Consider the following 19,398-nt stretch of genomic DNA (forward strand, 5'->3'; position numbering starts at 1 on the left):
ACATGAGAGATGGTGAGAGAGAAGAGATATTGAAGGTAGGAGAGTTTGGACACCAGTGAGAAGTATGACTTTCTGGGTTTCTGGCTTGGGTACCTGATGGGTGATCATATCAGTTAGAGAATGGAGCAGGTGGAAGGAAAGGTGATCTGTTCCATTTAGGACGTGAAATTTAAATGATGAAGATAAACGCTCCAAGAAGCCATAGTTTTTCTACCTCTATAGCCTTATGTCTAGTCCAGTGTCTGGCACATAGTAGGTGCTCAATAAGTGTTTAATCAGTGAATGAAAGGCATAGTATGTGGAGATGACTAGTAGGTAGTTGAATATTTAGGCCTTGAGCACAGCAGATAGATTCTTCATGTTAAATCAATGAAGTAATTGAATGAATTTGACTGCACTCTCCATACTTGTTATACGTGATAGTCAATTCAAATAATTAAATGCCTAATATATGCTTATACTTTTTTGATAGGTTTTCTGAATGTCATTGTGTTGTTAGAGTACTGCCTCTGTCCTTCTATGAGCTAGGAACCCCACTGATGAAATAAAATATTCAGGTGTCAAATAGTGAGGGCAAGATTAGGAATTGAGAGGAGGGAGAGATCAGTGTGGATATTGTGGTTGGGGAAGCTTCTTGAAGAAATTGAAACTTAGATTTGGCCTTAGAAAGGAGTACGGTTAAGCAAGGAGAAGAGCGTTCCAGGCTGGAGGCCATTGAATGGCCCAAGGTTCTGAGACAAAAGTGAGTGTGGCTCATCAGGATTGAACAGACTCTGCTGAATCTTGAAGAGGTGGGTGAAAAGTTTGTGCTTAATAGAGAGAGTAGGGTATAGACAGCCTCAGGAAAAATAATGTAGAGATGTTATTATGTGCTGTCAGGTCAGTTCCGACTCATAGTGACCCTGTGTACAACAGAATGAAACATTGCCTGGTCCTGCACCATCCTCAGAATTGTTGTTATGCTTGAGCCCATTGTTGCAGCCACTGTGTCAGTCCATCTCTTTGGGGATCTTCCTCTCTTTCACTGATCTTCTACTCTTCCAAAAATGATGTCCTTCTCCAGGGACTGGTCCCTCCTGATAACTTAGATAAAAAAGAAAAATACTTCCTGATAATTCACAGGTAGGGTTCAGAATAGATTGGAGGAAGGGGAGATAAATGAGGCTGCAGTGGGGCAAGGTCAAGACAATTTGGCCTGATGGCAGTAAGGATAAAAAGAAGGAATTTAAGAGAGGTATGCAAGAATTCCTTAAAAGTGAGTTTAAGTAACAGTTAGTGAAAAAAGTCAACCCCCCCCCAAAAAAAGTGTAAACAAAAAAGTACATTATATGAAATTCTAGAACAGGCAAAAATAACATGGTGATAAGAAATCATATCAGTGATGGGTGGGGTAGATAGGGCTCTGACTGGGAAGGGGGAATGAGAGAACTTTCTTGGTGATGGAAATATTTGTTTGAATGAGTAACATGAGAGTATACGTTCGTTAAAACTGACTGAATGGTACACTTGAGCTATGAGCATTTCATTGTAAGTAAATAATACTTCACTTTGAAAAGGCGTTAATGACACTGAGGCAAGGAAACGTTTGGTCAAGAATCATAAAAAATTTTAGTACTTCAAGGGTAGGTTTTATTGGTGATTCCCTTTGTTCACCAGCTCTGATAGTTGATGAATGACCCTTTTACCCTATCTTTAGTTGTTGTTCCCTCACCTATTTCTCAGTGCAAGGCAGTAACCTTAAATCTTTGTTATTTCTGTGATAGAGCAGTATTGGCCATGCAGGTAATAAGTGCTTATTAGTGGTTGGGTTGAAAGAAGTAGGAAAAAGTGAAAAGAGGGCTGAATAACAGGAATTTTTTAAAGATCTGTGTTGAAACTCTGGCTAGTATTCTGATTGTCTTCATTGTGGCTGTTTCTCAGGTTTTTTTTTTAATGTCCAGGCATGATTTCAATTTTATTAACTTTTCGTCATAAATTTTATTTTTTTCTCTTTTCTTCTGCCCTTTTTCTTCTTTATATAGGTAATCCCTGACTTATGATACATTCAAGTTATGATGAACCACACTTAGAGCCTTCCAGTTTTTTTTTTTTATACATCTTGTTAGTAATAACATACTATGTACAGTTTTGCCATGTGTAATTAGTTGGTATTTCTTACTCAGATGTTCACTTGCAGAGTTTATATGTAGTGTTTCCAACCCCCAAAGACAAATAAAGATTGGATTTATAAAGATACTGATGCTAAAAGGCGGTAATAATGAAAACTAAAAAAAAAAAAAACATAGTTGACTTACATCAGAACTGACTTACGCTGGAGTTATTGGAATGCAGCCTTGTCATAAGTCGAGGACTATCTGTATTATGTATAGTACTGTCAAATTGTTTGCCTGGGGAAAACGAAATAGGTAGAGTTTAAAGAAGTAAAAGGAATTATAAACTGGATAGACTGTTGAAAGAACGCAGAAACCTTTAGTTAGGAAGTCCAGACTAAGAATAGAACATTAAGCTTATGTTGTAAGTTATTTAGTAAAAATTGTAAATGATCGAAAGGGAGCCAAACAGACGAGATGAGAATAGGATTCAGAGACCAGGGTAGTCTTGTGTTATGACTGTTGTTATGCTTTATTGTTATCTCTGCTTTTTTAGAATGTATTTTGTTTTGAAAGCTGTAAATTTATGTTTTACAGTATGCACTGAAAAAACCTTATGGCATTCTGTATAAAAAGTAAGTCATTTTTTTTTCTTTTACTTTATTTTGTTCCATTATAAAAGTAACCACCTTATGGAAGACTTGGAATTTTTTCTTTTTTAAACACTACAGTTCCTTACATACAATATCGACATTTTAATTTATTTCTTTCTAGTCTTTCTTCATTTGTACTGAATGCTCATACATGGTTGTAATCATAGCATATGTGCAGATTTTAAAATTTTTATTTTTTTAACTTTTATTTTAAAATAATTATAGACTTGGGGAAAAGTTACAAAAGTTGTACAACGTTTCAATATACCCTTTACCTACTACTCCTAATGTTATATACCTTGCATAGCCATAGTGTAATTACCGAAACTAAGAAATTAACGTTGGTACAATATTGTTATCTAAATAACCAGATTTTCACCAAGATCCTTTTTCTGTTTGAGCACCCAGTCCAGGATCCCATATTGCATTTAGTTGTCATGTCTCCTTAGTCTCTTCTAATTTGTGACAGTTCCTCAGTCTTTCCTTGTCTTTGATAATCTTGACACTTTTGAAATGTACTTGTCAGTTACTTTGTAAAATGTCCTTAAATTTGGGTTTAACCTAAGTTTTCTCATGAATAGACTGAGGTTATGTATTTTTGGCACTATCACAAAAGTGAATATATATGCCCCTCTCAATGTATCATACCAAGGGTACATGATGTTGCTAAGTCTTATTACTGGTAGCACTAACTTTTTTTAAAACTATGTCTACTGGGTTTTTCCAATATAAAGTTACTATTTTTTTCTTGGGTAATTAACAAATATGTTAGAGGAGCTACTCTGAGACTATGTAAATATCCTCTCTCTCAAATTTTTGCTCATTAACTTCAGCATGTCAGTGATTATTATGGTGTTCTGATGATGATCTCTTTTCCTCTTTCTTTCTACATTTATTAATTGGAATTCTGTAAGGAGAACTCTGTTGTCTCCAATTTGTTTAATTATCATTTAATTATGCATCGGTATGGACTCATGGGTATTATATTCTTCTGGGTTATAATCCAGTGCTATCATTATTTTGTTGCTCGAATTGTTCTGCCTTTGGCCATTAGGAGCTCTTTCAGGTTGGCTCCTGTGCCCTTTGAACATGACCCTTTTTTTTGAGCCCTTCTTACTTTCTGGCATCACAAGATGTTCCAGGCTCACCTTGTATGGAAGGAAAACTGTACCCAGCCCTAGAATCAATAATTTCTTATTGGAATTCTGGTTCCTTATATTGGAGACTGGTGTTTAGAAACCAAGATCTGGAAGCTAAGTGTGCTTATTGCTACTAGGCCTTCTGAGCAGACAGAGCTTGGAAATATATGCTGTATATGCTAACCCATACACACGTGACTGTATTTGTTTTTGACTTTCTATATATTAAAAAACCCTGAGTTCCTACTGATACTTCCTAAAAAAACATACATTCATATTCATATGAATATTTCTGATTTCAGTCCAGTATCACAGGCTTCATTCCAGCCTGTAACTTCTTTCCTCCTACAGTAAGAAACCTGACTCTCATTGTCTGCTTTCATAGGTGATAGAATAAATTTACTTATTTGTATAATTTTATTACATAGTTTTGGAATTTATAACCCTGTAAGAAACAAATACACTGACTAGAGTACAAAATTTGTGTACAGATCTTTGTCTTTAGCCTTAGCGTATTTTGTATTTAGTCACGATACTGTTTTCCAAAGTACCTTAATTTTTTTCTCCTTCTTCATTTATACTCCATAACAGCTGTTAGTCATAATTGCTGTAATTTTTCTCGTTTGTTTACTTTCTATAGTTTTTTTAAAAAGACTTTTTCCCCGTGATTATGAAAGTCATATGTATTCGTTTTAGATAATTTGGGTAATGCTTACAGAAGTAAATGATCACCCATAGATAAGCACTGTGTACATTTTGACCTATTTCTCCCAGTGTATTTTCTATATATGTACATTTATTCTTTTGAAGAACATTGAGATCATGTTGTTTATATGATTTTGTTTCTCTTTACATTAAAAAAAAAAAAGATTAGCCATTTCATAGGTATTTTATTTACATGACTAAAAATCAGAAATTATACAATGAAAATATAAACACACATATTCTTCCCAGAGCAGCCATGATTATTAGTTTTTTATATATTTTACCAGAATTTTTTAATGCATGTTTAAGTAAATATAAATACATATTTTTATTTCTCCTCCTTTTACATGAACGCATGCTCCACATTTTTCTGCACACCACTTTTCTGTTTCTGCTACTTCTGTTCCTGGTCTAATAACTGTTTTTTTATTTTTTATTTTTTTAAATTCTCTCCTAGAATATTGCAATAGCACCTTACTGGTTATTCTTTCCCTGTGCCTCACTACAGTCCATTCTCACATAGTAGAGCAATCCTTTAAGAAGAAAATTTAAATCTAGTGATACCACTTTCCTTCCTGAAATCTTCTAGTGCTTTCCATTACTGTTAATATAATCTACATTCTTTACTTTGGCCAACAATACCCTACATAATCTGGTCTATGTCTGTATCTTTGACCTCATATCCCACCATTACACCCTTTGACCTTATATCCCACCATTATACCTGAATACTAGGCTTCAGTGATGCTTGCCTTCTTTTTGTTTCTTGAATATTGCTTAATTGTTACGGGCAAATTTACTTATCAAGGTTACTAAAATTGGGGTCACCTTTTTTTAAATACCCTTAGGAAAAATATTACAAGGCCATTTGAGGATCAGACGTCACTGGTAAGTACAAGAAACTTTCAGACTAATTGATGCAATACTCCTAATTTGTGATTTTTTGAATTAAGAATCATCTTATGTGAGGGAATTTTTATTTAAAATGAAGAGGAAAAAAAGACATACACTTTCAGAAGTTATAATTGTAGGCCTTAAATTTTACTATGAGGAGTAGATGTGTTAGTCACTGCTTGCAAGAATTTGATAGAATTTTTAAAAAATCAGATTATGTTTTGAGTAAGGAATTAATGGATTGTGAAAAGGAAGCTTTTTGTATCTTTATAATAAAGCAAGCTTTATTTTTAAAAATCTGGCCTTTCTTTTTTCAGATATGTTTAGAACAAGGAACTGTTACCTGAATTGTTGCTAACAATTGTCAGTTGTTTTACTAGAGTTAATTGAACTCTTTTTTTGTTGTGGCAACCATATCTAGAAGAAAAAGGCTAGTGAATGAAATCAAAAGATAAAAGATTGCTTATAGTGAATGATGAATGCACTTTGACTGTGTCATACTGTAGGTTTCGAAAAATTTAAGAGAGTAAATGGTTTAAAATATTTAACTTTCTTAAAAAAAAGTGTGATTATGTTCTCTTGATGGGAACATCATTGCTTGTTTCTTTTTATTTAGTGAATTGAAGAGAAAGAACTTTTAAATAGAATCTTCAATAATTAGGAGACTAAAATCGAACGTCTTATTCTAATGTGGCAACCAATTTAAAGTATAAAATTAAAATATGTTAAGAATATTGGCAAAATAAATTTTATTCTTTTTTTAAAAGAAAATTGCTTTTATTTCAGTCTCATATTTTCCATAGTCATTTGTTGAAGGGATCATGAAAACAAAAATAAAGAGTTTAACCCACAATTACAGCTCTCTCGTACACTACTTGATCAAGGGCTGATTTTGTTTTGTGGCACCATGATGCTTTCAGTGGAGTGACCGCTTCTTAGCAGTGTCGTGTTGTAAAGTCTGTAGCACTCTCTACTTCTTTTTCAATCCAGAATTGATATGACAGCTTTTCTTACACTTGGCATTATGACATTCCTTCTCTTTGCTCTCCTACCTTTAAAGATGGGAGATATTTCATTGGCTTTAATAGACTTCAGAGCTCCAGAGCTTAAAATGGGTTTGGGATCAGTGCTTATACTGGGAATGTGGCCAATCTCCCCTCCCTGGCCCTCCCCTATCACCCATTTTTTTTCCACCACAATTTGGGAAATGTGTCCTGGTACTCTAGAACAGAAATCGGCAATACATGGCCTGTGGGCCCTGTTTGTGTGAGGCCCGATAGCTAAGAATGGCTTTTGTATTTTTGAAGAGTTGTTAAAAAAAAAAAAAAAAGCCTAAAATATTTGCTAACTGGTCTTTTACAGAAGGCCCTTTATCGCTGCTCTAGAATTTTAACAAAAACCAGATTTTATGGAGAAGACAGACAGGGATGAGTAATATATATGTGTGAAGGGTATCTTATGGAAGTCTTTGGCGTGTGATAGTCATATCATTAGAATGTTAAAAAAAAAACAGCAACAACAAAACCCGTTTTAAGAAAGCACTTCCATCGATTGGGACACTTGACATTTTTTGAACACTTGTGCCAAATAGTATACAGGGTACTTTCACATATGACATCTCCTGTGGCCCTTGCAGGTTTCTGCAGGAGGTGTTATTGTCCCTGGTACATAGATGATAAAACCAGTTCTCTGAAAGGGTAACATAATTAGATTTCATAGTAGGTGGCAGAGGCTGAGTTCTGACTTCATGACTGCGTCCTCCACGCTGGGAGTGACATGGGCAAGTGGATAGTTGTTGGCCTGATTACTTCTGCTTAGGTGCTAGAATGCATGATGACCACACTATAGGGGCCCACACCTCAGAGAGTGGCATTTGGAGAGACAAAGGGAGGAAGTATCTCTTATGCGAAGGAACGTCATAGATTTGTTATTAAGTTCCTGCTGCGTTCAGAGCATGGAACTGGTCACAGCTGGGGTGACATGGAGATTTTAGGGCAGAATTTCTGAGTGGATGAAGTTTGCAATGAGAAGTAGTTAATATGCGTTGTAAACTCATGAATCTAATCATAAACACCCAAAATCACCATATTGACAGATTTATGTAGGTGCCCTATATATTCATGTATGTTTAAAATGCATGCTAAGATGTACTTGATAATAGCAGTAATGTCCTATGAGTAAAGGAGTTTGTTCAGCAGATGAAACATTTGGTGTGCTGTGCCAAAACAACTGCATTGCTGAAAACAAACGGTCTCCTTTCATTTATTCACCTAACAGTTTTCCCATATTTTTAATCTTGAATTTACATCTTTGCTTTAAGTACCCCAAATCAGAAAATTTGATCTGTAAAGGTAGAAATAAAATACTTTTCCTCTGTATGTTCTTATCTAGTTCATCCTGTGCTCATTAACTTCTTGTGGAAAAAATTGATATACTTTTCTTTTTGAAGGATTTTTATGTAGTTCAGAGGTAACATTCTTAAAAAAAAAGTCCTTATATTTATGCATTGACTGATGGGATTGCTCTGATTTTATAGGAATTCTTCTCAAAAAAGTCTGATTGTTCTTTATTCCTATTTGGCTCTCATAATAAGAAGCGGCCAAATAATCTAGTAATAGGTAAGTATCATTTACTTTCTAATTTTTTAGAAATTAATTATAGAGTCAGTGCTATGACTCAGACTAACTGATGGTGTTGAAAATTCAGGAGCAACCAGTAAGCTCTGAACTTCTTTTTTTTTTTCTTCTTCCTTGTGACACTGAATAAAATTTTTTAGCTACCATCCTCTAGATAAAGAATGGAACATATAAATATTACTCTTCCTCAAACTGTAGGATATTTTTCTAATATGAAATATATATATATACACACACATATAGGTAAATACACACACATATAGATATATATATGTATCCCAAATCAGTATTGGAATTAGAAAAAAACAAATTTTAAGTGAACCCTTTCCTAATAAAATCTGTTGAATAAATATACTGAAAAAGAAGCCAGGCCTGGATGTATTGAGGCTTGGCCTGGCATGCTCACTCACTTAGGCAAGCCTTTACCCTCTGGAGGCCCTCAGTTACTCTTCTGTAAAATAAGGGCGTTGTGCCAAATGATCTTTAAGATCCTTTCCAGGGCTAAGACCCTAGGAATCTATTCTAAAAAATTTAAGAAGGTCGTGGGAGTGAGGGGCATGTTTTGGGGTACGAGAAAGAGAAAAGGCAGATATCAACATTTTGGACATGTGGATAAGTGGGTATGTATAAGGCAGATGTTGGGGAGAACTTAAATGCTCAAAAGAAAATGTGTTTTCCTTTTAGGTCGTATGTATGATTACCATGTGCTAGATATGATTGAATTAGGTATTGAGAAGTTTGTCTCTCTAAAAGATATTAAGGTAAGATACCATAAAAATAAAAAGCCGTTTGTAATGTTACTCTCAGGCAATAGTGACATCTTGTGGTGAAGAGTACTGATACAGTTTTGTAGTCTAAATGAGGAACTTTGTGTTTTTATTCTGGTGTGCTGTGAGGTAAAAGCACAGTTTCAAGACTGTGATTACTATTAACAATCAAAGCCCACAATTGAAATGCTAACCTCTCCCTTTGAATTACCACAGCACCTATTTTATGGAACCTCAGAAATATCAGTAGAGGTTTCTAAACCCAGGGAGCTATAGCTGATCCTATTGTATTTTGGCTGCTTGTCACCAAATTGTTAGTTCAGTTCTACCTAGGGCACTTGGTTCTTCTTGTCTTCTTTGGTTGAATGGGAATATGAGATAGAAAGAAGTAGATAGTCTCAGGAGGACAAGAACCCTATCTTGACTCTGCTCCTGGGTCCAGGTTGGACTTTTGCTCCCTAACAACTCTGCTTCCGGCTTAACCTAGTCCGTCAAAACATTATCTCACTTAGGTCTCCCAGCCATCCTATATAAGGCTGGAATTATTTTCCCTATTTTATAGATTTGCATTGAGCAAATCTGCAGCAAAAGACCCCTTTAAGGTGTTGAAAAGAGGTCACTTTGAGGACTAAGATGTGCCTGACCCAAGCCGTGGTATTTTCAGTTGCCTCATATGCATGCGAAAGCTGGACAATGAATAAGGAAGACCAGAGAAGAATTGACGCCTTTCAGTTATGGTATTGGTGAAGAATATTGAATATTTGTTTGTTCAAAAGAATGGACAAGTCAGTCTTGGGAGAAATACAGCCAGAGTGTTCCTTGGAAGTGAGGATGGCGAGACCTCATCTCACATACCTTGAACATGTTATCAGGAGAGGCCAGTCCCTGGAGAAGAACATCATGCTTGGAAAAGTAGAGAGTCAGCGAAAAAGAAGATGACCCGTAACAAGATGTATTGACACAGTGGCTGCAACAATGGGCTTAAACATAGCACCTATTGTGAGGGTGGCACAAGACTGGGCAGTGTTTTGTTCTGTTGTACATAGGGTCACTAAGATTCAAAATTGACTAGACAGCTCCTAACCAGCAACATTTTATAGATTTGGAGATCGAGGCCTAGAGAAGTTCCATTGGTGAACTGAAGTCACACATATAGTAAATGGTGTAACCAGGATTAGGACTCAAGGGCTTTAAGAAAAAGGAGATTGCAGTTTGTGATGGAAACTGTTCTGTTGATGAGTTTTGAGGCTCGTGGTATAGTTGAAAGAAATGTAGCAAATATATAAAACCAAATCCATTGTCGTTGAGTCAATTCCAACTCATAATGACCCTTTAAGACATCAGAACTGCCCTGTGATGTTTCCAAGGCTGAAATCTTTACAGAAGCCGCCTGCCGCATCTTTCTCCCACAGAGTGGCTGGTAGTTTGAACTGCCGACATTTTGGTTAGCAGCTGAGTGCTTAACCACTCCTCCACCAGGGGTCCTTAGCAAATGTGGTCACTTATTTTCCCAGCTTCTCCGTAAAGAAGGGACACGGCATGCAGGTTTGGTAGAACTCCTAAACTAAATATCCTTAGACTGTGAGTGTGGAAAAAGGTCCCCCCTTGGTCATCCACGCCAGCCTACTCAGGTACTTGGTAGAACAATGGCTTGAGATTGGATTTAGAGGCAGAATACTTGGGTTTGATGACTGTCTTGTGTATTTAGGTGATGCTTGTGATCTGACCAGTCAGTTACTTCCCTGGTCCTCAGTTGCACCCAGTGTAAAATAGTATAACAACATTGAAAGAGGTAATATATGTGAAAATGCTTATCAAGGAAGATAATGTATTGGAAGATATTTAATAAAGTATATAAACTGTGATGCTCGAGAATTGTGGAGCCACCATATCATCGCAGTTCCTCTTTGGGGCCCTGCACGAATGAATCCCTGGAAATGAGCAGTGTATCCCTATCTCATCTTTACTATTACTGCTAGCTTGGTTACCAATTTAGTTGGCGTGAGCACTGGTCCATGCTTACATCACAACCCCGTACATACTCTTTCCATTTCACTTCCAAAACTAAGGAAATACTTTAGTCCCTGTGCGGTTTCTAAACTGGACCACAAAACCAGTATTCTTGTCAGGTCTCATTCTTAACAAGAACCATTTAAATCGAATACTGAATTTTCATTTTTGGAGTGTCTATAAAAGTCATTAATTGGTGAGAATACGCTTACATTGGCAATCCACACATACACGCAGACTATTAGGCAGCAGCCTTTCACTTTTTACCCCACTATTTGGTTACAGGCTTACTTTCTTAGTTTGTTTCATAGTTGCATGTTTTGCTGCACTTTCCCTTCATATTTATTTCATCTTTACTTCCTGCTTCCTCATTTTTAAGGTATCTTCACCAGATACTTTTCTTCACTTGTCAACTTTTGTTGCCGAGCCTTTTCCCTCAGTTAACTCTTTTTCCCTCTGTTAACCCATTTTGTTTTCTCCTTTTTTTTAAAATTGTGATAAAACTATACATTAACAAAACATTTTCCATTTCAACATTTTTTACACGTACAATTCAGTGACATTAACTATGTAAATCATGTTGCGCAACCATCGCTACCCTCCTTTTCCACATTTTTCACTTCGTTAACTCTTGAAGCAAGCTCAGTAACATGATTTTAACAGGTGATTGAACTCACCCAGGAAATTGAGTAATTATTCTACATGCATGTTTTCTAAGATGACCAAATTCGTAGGCGTGGTTATTCTGCATGAAATAAACCATTTTTTTTAAACAAGATAATTAAGTTTTAAGCCAAGCTGGTAATTATTTTAGGTAAGGTAAAATACATTGCAACTGCCTGAGATATTTTATTTGGAAAGTTTTGGGTATGCTGTATAATTATTTTAGAAAAATTATTTTCTAATTTTTTCTTTGTTCAGAAAAATTTAGTTCAAAAGCTTTGCATGATTATCGTATTTTTAGTCATACTGTATCATATTCTGAATTTTTAATACCTCTGAGACTATTTGATTAAAGCTTATCTGTTGTAGTCTCTTCTTTTAGCTTAGGGTTTTCAAACTGGGGGGGTGACGAGTGTTTTTAAGAAATGGAAGAATAGAAAACATCAGTGTTCTACATGTTAAGTGTTGTTTCACGTAACTTGTTTAATGATATTTTTATGGCACATACACTGGGTCATGACTTAACAATGCATTATTATTGTGCATTGTGGTCAAGATGGTTTGAAAGCCAAAGGTGTGGTTGTGTTGCCTCATTTTGTCTTACTTTACTGTACCCTTAAATAACCCTGTAGTCCTGGGGGCGGCATCAGGAGCGTCAGGCAGGCACAGATGGAGCATGGAAGAGTCAGGGCTGGAAGGTCCATTCAAATCCTCAACCAGACAGATCCTAGGCACATTGCCTGAGAGTGTTGGTAAAGTTCAGGGTTTAGAATCAGAGAACGTCAACAACAGAGGCCATAGTGGGCACAGAAGCAGCAGATGACCTCTGGTCCTAGGGCAGAAAATACTTGTTTTTTTGTTCTGTTTTTGTTCTTTTTAGCTGGATTTGGATTATCCCTGATTGATGTCAGAGCAGAAGTACTGGAATCAATGGAAAGCCCAGACCAGCAACCGTTTACCTTCCTCCATAGATTAATCCTTTGGTTAAAGAATTGTTTTCTATTTGATTTTTTCCCCTTCTTGTATATTGGTGACTTCTAAGTCTTCTTATTACTTATATTCTTCTTGCTATAGAAAATCCAGAACTGGACAAAATACTTTTTATAGTGAGAACTTCAACCCTGCTGAGTGAGGATTAGCACCTTCGATAAAATTGTATCACTTTCCATATGAACATCCAGCTGGTATTTTAGTCTTAATTTTAAAACTACATTTGTGTAGTACAATGGTACAAATAATTCAAAGAAACTAAAGTTTTTGTTTACTTTAGGATGCTGGCTATTAGGGTTTTTTTTGGGTTATTGTATTTTAGCAAGCACAGCTTTTTTATTCTTTGCAAAGACTAATGCTCAAAAGCAGCTTACATTCTTTGATCACAAAAAAATTAGCAATGTGAGGGAGTGGAGTTTTTTTTTTTATATAAAAACCTGTAAGCTTTAAAATTCTCAATTCTTGATTTTAAAATTAAAATCAGTATTCACAGGTATAGCTTTAGACAGTTAAGAAGTAGGACTGAATTCATTATTGACTGCTTTAAAATTAGTGCATAAACAGTTTAGAATTTGATAATTATATGATTGTATTTTTTCATTTCATAGAATAGTAAATGTCCTGAGGGAACAAAACCCATGTTAATATTTGCTGGGGATGATTTTGATGTAACTGAAGACTATAGGAGACTAAAAAGTCTTCTTATTGGTAAGTATTTTAACTTATTATCTGCGAGGTAGCTCAGGTAGGCAATCTGAGGCTATCATGATGGCACTTTGCCACTTCACTCTAGGTGTACAACTTTTTTTTTAAAGAGATACTAAGTTTATTTTATTTATTTTTATTGTGGTAAATATATTTGTAGCAAAACACTTGCCATTTCACATAAACAGTTGAGTAATGTTAACTTATGTTCATCATGTTATTCACCCGTATCCATTTCCAGATTGTTCTATCTTTAACAGACGCTTAGTGTTCCCTAAGCATTGAGTCCTCCTTTCCCCTTCCCTCTCCCCTGGTAAATGCTGATAAACTTGTCTCTATACAGTTGGCCTATTCTAGATATTTCATATAAACGGGTCGTGAAGTATTTGTCCTTTTATGACTGATTTATTTCACTTTGCATGTTTTCAAGGTTCATCCCTGTTGTAGCAGGTATCAGGACTTCCGTTTCTCTTTATGGCTGAATATTATTCCATTTTGTTTTTCCCTTCATATGTCGATGGACATTTAGGCTGTTTCTACCTTTTGGCTGTTATGAATAGGGCTGCAACATTGCTAGACAGTTACATTTGTACATTGGTGTAACAAGTATCTGTTCGTGTTCCTGCTTTCAATTCTGTTGGGTACGTGCCTAGGAGGAGAACTGCTGGACCATGTGGTAATTTAGGGTTTAACTTTTTGAGGAGCTGCCCGACTTCCACAGTGGCTGTATGATTTTGCATTCCCACCAGCAATGGATGAGATTTCCAATTTCTCTTCATCCTTGCGGACACCTGTTTTCCGTTTTTTGCTTTTAATCATAGCCATTTTAGTAGGTGTGAAGCGGTATCTCATTGTGGTTTTGATTTGCATTTCCCTGATGACTAATGATGTTGAGCATTTTTTTAAGTGCTTGTTGACCATTTGTATTTTTTCTTTGGATAAATGTCTATTCAGCTTCTTTGCCCTGTCTGTAGCTTTTTCTTTCTTTTTGATCTCTTCTTTTTCTTTTCATTATTTTCTTTTTTTCCCCACCAATATCAGGAAAGTACTTAACCATGCTGGTAAAACTGAAGTGTTTGCTTGTACTTCGTAGATCATCGTTAACTTTTTAAACCTATGATAATTTAGATATCGACCTATTTGTATAGTCTTTTACACTTTATAAAATGCGCCTATCTCTGATGATTCTTAGAATCATTAAATTAAATTTTCTTAGTCTGATAAATACTTTTCACAATATAACCCCAGTATAACTTGTCTGCCTGATCTCCCACTTCAGAAAAGTGGTTGTCTTAGGCTCAATTCTCTAGAGAAGCAAAACCAGTAAAGCGTATAAATATCTATATGGTGAGATATATATGAAGGAAATGGCTCACAAGGTTGTAGAGGCTCAAATGTCCCAAGTCCATGGGTTAGGCTGGAGGCTTCTCCTGATTCACGCAGCCACTGGGGCTGGTGAACCCAAGATCTTCGGGTCAGACAGCGGGACTCTTGCTCACAGGCCTCAAAGACCAGTGAATCCCAAGATCAGCAGGCAAGACCACAGGTAAGCTGCTAGCTCAAGACCCAAGATCCGGAGGTCAGATGAACAGGAGCCAGCTGCAGGATTCAGAGCAAGCAAAATCCCCAAACCTTGCCAGAAAGTCTACTTAAATTCGATGCAGGCCACACTTCCAAGGAAACTCCCTTTCAACTGATTGGCTACTCAGAGCAAATCCCATCATGGAGGTGATCACATTATATCACATCTCATCACGGTAGTGATCCCATCATCATCATATGACTGCTGGACTACCTCATAAGTACCAATCACTGAGAATCATGGCCGAGCCAAATTGACACAACCAATCACAGTGGTTTATTGAAAATACACACTTCCTGTTGTCTTTTCTGTTCTCATTCCTATTTATCCAGTTCTACCATTTTTCAAGTTTCAGATCAGATATCATTTCCATTAAACCCTCAGTGACTTTCTTAGTTCCTTTTACTTCGTTATCAGAAATGCCACGCATGTACTAATACATGCTTCATTCTCACAGCAACTTTTTAAGGTTGTTTTGTAGATGACTTATTCTTAGTGAACTATGCAAGTTCCTAATGATTCCTGTGTTCTTTCCTATGTGTTTACAAGCCACTTTCTTAAAATCCTGTGTAGAGTTATTGCCTTTGTCTGGGGTTGATATTAAATTTTTAATCCACCCTTTCTGCCTTTTGTTGAAAAGCTGGCATTTTTGTTGTCCATGACTTTTCAAAGGCTACTAATATTTAATATTTTGTGATCACATTTGCCAACTCCTAAAATTTGTTCAGAAGATCTGAACTCACTTAAAGATCCAGGTATCTTTTTTTTCTTAAAGAATCAAAACTTCTTATTGAATTCTTTTTCTTCTTTCCTGCTCAGATACCTTCTTGACAGAGAAGACAGACCCCATAGGGGTTCAGAGTTTCTGCCTTCACAGTATGCTGTTACTCGCAAAGCAACAGTCCTTTATGTTTCCTCCTCACCTCGTTTCTAACAGCCATGTGATCCCCCTTCTGATGCTCAGCAGCATTTTCTCAAGTTTAAATAATTTGCTTTGTTTGAGCTTCCCACACGCCGTTGTTACAGCTTATTCCATACTTTTTATTGTTCTGACTGAATTTTTATATACTTTGCCCTACATCACTTTTTAAAAAATTTCTATTGTGCTTTAAGTGAAAGTTTACAAATCAAGTCAGTTTTATCATACATAAATTTATATACACATTGCTATATACTCCTAATTATCTCTGCATCACTTTTGAAAAGTTGAGGCATAAGTTATAAATGAAATTGTTTACATGCTCTCTTTAATTCTGAGCCCACCAGAAAAAGGTTTGTGGGCAAACCCATCGCTTTAATTTTTCCTAATTGAGATTATTAATGGTCTTATTGTCAGGGTTTTAATCAGGACTTATTTCTCTTATTAATAATGATACTTTTGTTTGTTTAATCATTACAATACCTCTTGAGTTTGGTACAATTAATCCATTTTGCAGATGGGAAAGCCAGAGAAGTTAAATAAGAGGTAGTGAGCCAGAATTGAAACCCAAAGCCTCAACTTTTCTCTCTCTGTCTTGCCTCTGGTGAACATATTTCCTTTTAGATTCTTTGCCTGTAGGTCCTTAACTATATTGTCTGTGAACTTAAAAAAAAAAAAAGTGTATATGTATGTATATATTTATGTATATGTAAATGAGAGAAAATGACCAAAATTTCCTTCTTTTAGTATTACACCACAAGATAACAAGACCACTTTCCACCAAGATCCCTGTAACTTGTATTACTTTGGCTCAGATTTCTTCCCTTTTTTCCCCTAGTCCTTCCATATAACTATTGTCAGTAAGGCAGGCATTTCAATTTCGTTATAACAGAGAGGGAGTTCCTTGGTGGTGCAAATGGTTAACATGCTTGGCTTTTAACTGAAAAGTCAGAGGTTCGAGACCACCCAGAGGTGCCTCAGAAGAAAGACCTGGCAATCTACATCTAAAAAATCAGCCATTTAAAACCCTATGGAGTGCAGTTCTACTCTGACACACATGGGGTCGCCATGATTTGAAATTGACTTGATGCCAACTGGGGGAAAAAAAACCCAAAACAAAGAGCTTTTGTTTTTGTTTAATGGCTTTTATAAAAAGCTTATGTTGCCTTATTTTGTGCTTCCACTAGATGGCAGGAATGACCACATGATGCAGTAAGGAGGGGAGGGAGTGAAAACCAAAAAGGAATCTGGTAATAAGAAAAAAGAAAGGTAGAAGAAGAATGGAATGAGATTGTAGGACACCAAGGGAAGTTGAGTTTTTAGTATAAATATGAAGTAAGAACTACTGACTCATACTTGGTTTTTGTGGTGTATTCAAATGAAAGCAAGTAAATCAGTAGAGAGAATTTTGTCAAAGAACTTTCTTCTAGGAAGTTCCTTTTTTTTTGGACTTGGCCAGAAAGAAAAGTGGACTTTCTTAGCTTAGATATTTTCTTGCAGATATCCATTTACCTCATTCTCAATTTTGCTTGCTTTTTGATTTCTTAAATGTTACATAGATTTGTGGCTAATCCTAGTGAGTCCTGCTTTTCTTTATAGAAAACCAGCAGATATTTATTTTTAAATCCAGTCCATCCTAATTTTTATCGTTACTTTCTTATGTGACTGTTGCCTGTGTATGAAGATGATAGCATGTCGAGTGATAGGCTAGTTTTATTAACTGCTCCTTCAAGACCTACCATTATTTAACTACCTAACTGGGTTACTTTTTCTTCATTGTATTTTTTCTAGGTTAATGGTTATCGTTTTATTTTCTTTAGCCCTTCTCACTCCTAATTCTTATTCCACTTGAAAAATACGGGTTTGTAATGTAATAGGGAAACCCTGGTGATGTAGTGGTTAAGTGCTATAGCTGTGAACCAAAGGGTCGGCAGTTTAAATCCACCAGGCGCTCCTTGGAAACTCTATGGGGCAGTTCTACCCTGTCCTATAGGGTCGCTATGAGTAGGAATCGACTCCACGGCACTGGGATTGGTTTTTGGTTTTGGTTAATGTAATAGTGAAATAAAAAATTACTGCTGTTGATTGGGCTAGATAATTTTAAAATTAATCGTCCTTAAGCACTGCACAGTTAATATTATTTTATGGATGAAAAAATTAAGACCACTGTTAACTTACTTGCCCAAAACTAGTAAATGGAGGAATCAGCAGCATGTGACCTTATTTTTTTTCTGACTACAGACTCCACATTCTTTCCAATAGACTGTTCTGGGAAGGAAGATATATTCCCCACCACTATTATGAACGTGTGTTTTTTATTGTTGTTAGCTGCCGTTGTCCCCATGTGTCTGTCAGTTGGTCGACTGCTGGGGCTTATGTGTTGCGGTGATGCTGGAAGCTGTGCCACCGGTATTCAAATACCAGCAGGATCACCCATGGCGGACAGGTTTCAGCTGACCTTCCAGACTAAGACAGACTAGGAAGAAGGACCCAGCAGTCTACTTCTGAAAAGATTTAGCCAGTGAAAACCTTAGGAATGGCAGCGGAACGATGTAATATAGTGCTGGAAAATGAGCCCCCCAGGTTGGAAGGCACTCAAAAGACAACTGGGGAAGAGCTGCCTCCTTGAAGTAGAGTTGACCTTAATGACATGGATGGAGTAAAGCTTTCGGGACCTTCATTTGCTGATGTGGCACAACTCAAAATGAGAAGAAACAGCTGCAAACACGCATTAATAATTGGAACATGGAATACGAACTATGAATCTAGGAAAATTGGTAGGTTGTCAAAAATGAAATGGAACGCATAAACATTGATATTCCAGGTATTAGTGAGCTGAAAGGGACTGCTATTGGCCATTTTGAATTGGACAGTCATGTGGTCTACTGTGGTGGGAATGACAAACTGAAGACAAATAGCGTTGCATTCATCCTCAAAAAAAATGTTTCAAGGTCTATCCTGAAGTACAATGCTGTCAATGATAGGATAATATCCATACACCTACAAAGAAGACCAGTTAATATGACTATTATTCAAATTTATGCACCAACCACTAAGGCCAAACATGAAGAAATTAAAGATTTTTACCAATGTCTGCAGTCTGCAGTTGATCAAATTTCCAATCAGGATGCGTTTATAATTACTGGAGATTGGAATGTGAAAGTTGGAAACAAAGAAGAAGGATTGGTAGTTGAAAAATATATGGCCTTGGTAATAGAAATGATACCGGAGGTCGCATGATAGAATTTTGGAAGACCATCAACTTCTTTCATTGCAAATACCATTTTTCACCAACATAGACAGCGGCTATACACTTGGTCCTTGCTGGATGGGATACACAGGAATCAAATTGACTACATCTGTGGAAAGAAACTATGGAAAAGCTCAATATCATCAGTCAGAACAAGGCCACTGGCCGACTGCAGAACAGACCATCAATTGCTGATATGCAAATTCAAGTTGAAGCTGAAGAAAATTAGAGTAAGTTGACAAGAGCCAAAGTATGATCTTGAGTATATCCCACCTGAATTTAGAGGCCATCTAAAGAGTAAATTTGACTTGTTGAACACTAATGACTGAAGACCAGATGAGCTATGGAATATCAAGGACATCATCCGCGAAGAAAACAAGAGGTCATTAAAAAGA

At 36.3% G+C, this 19,398-nt stretch overlaps 1 protein-coding gene across 5 annotated transcripts in view; it reads left to right on the forward strand.

Annotated features, from left to right (window-relative positions):
- Positions 1-19,398, forward strand: part of RPF2 (ribosome production factor 2 homolog) — a 43,919-nt gene that overhangs the window by 3,945 nt on the left and 20,576 nt on the right. For 4 of the 5 annotated variants that reach the window (XM_003404291.4, XM_010599184.3, XM_010599219.3 and 1 more), the window contains exons 3-7: positions 2,688-2,725; positions 5,436-5,475; positions 8,018-8,099; positions 8,802-8,878; positions 13,156-13,255. In XM_003404291.4, coding sequence (XP_003404339.1) covers positions 2,688-2,725; positions 5,436-5,475; positions 8,018-8,099; positions 8,802-8,878; positions 13,156-13,255 — 337 coding nt within the window. The remainder of the gene's footprint in view (positions 1-2,687; positions 2,726-5,435; positions 5,476-8,017; positions 8,100-8,801; positions 8,879-13,155; positions 13,256-19,398) is intronic. The other variant, XM_023542784.2, reaches the window with a different exon arrangement.

This window comes from Loxodonta africana, chromosome 1 (assembly GCF_030014295.1).
Source record: "Loxodonta africana isolate mLoxAfr1 chromosome 1, mLoxAfr1.hap2, whole genome shotgun sequence".
Taxonomy (NCBI): domain Eukaryota; kingdom Metazoa; phylum Chordata; class Mammalia; order Proboscidea; family Elephantidae; genus Loxodonta; species Loxodonta africana.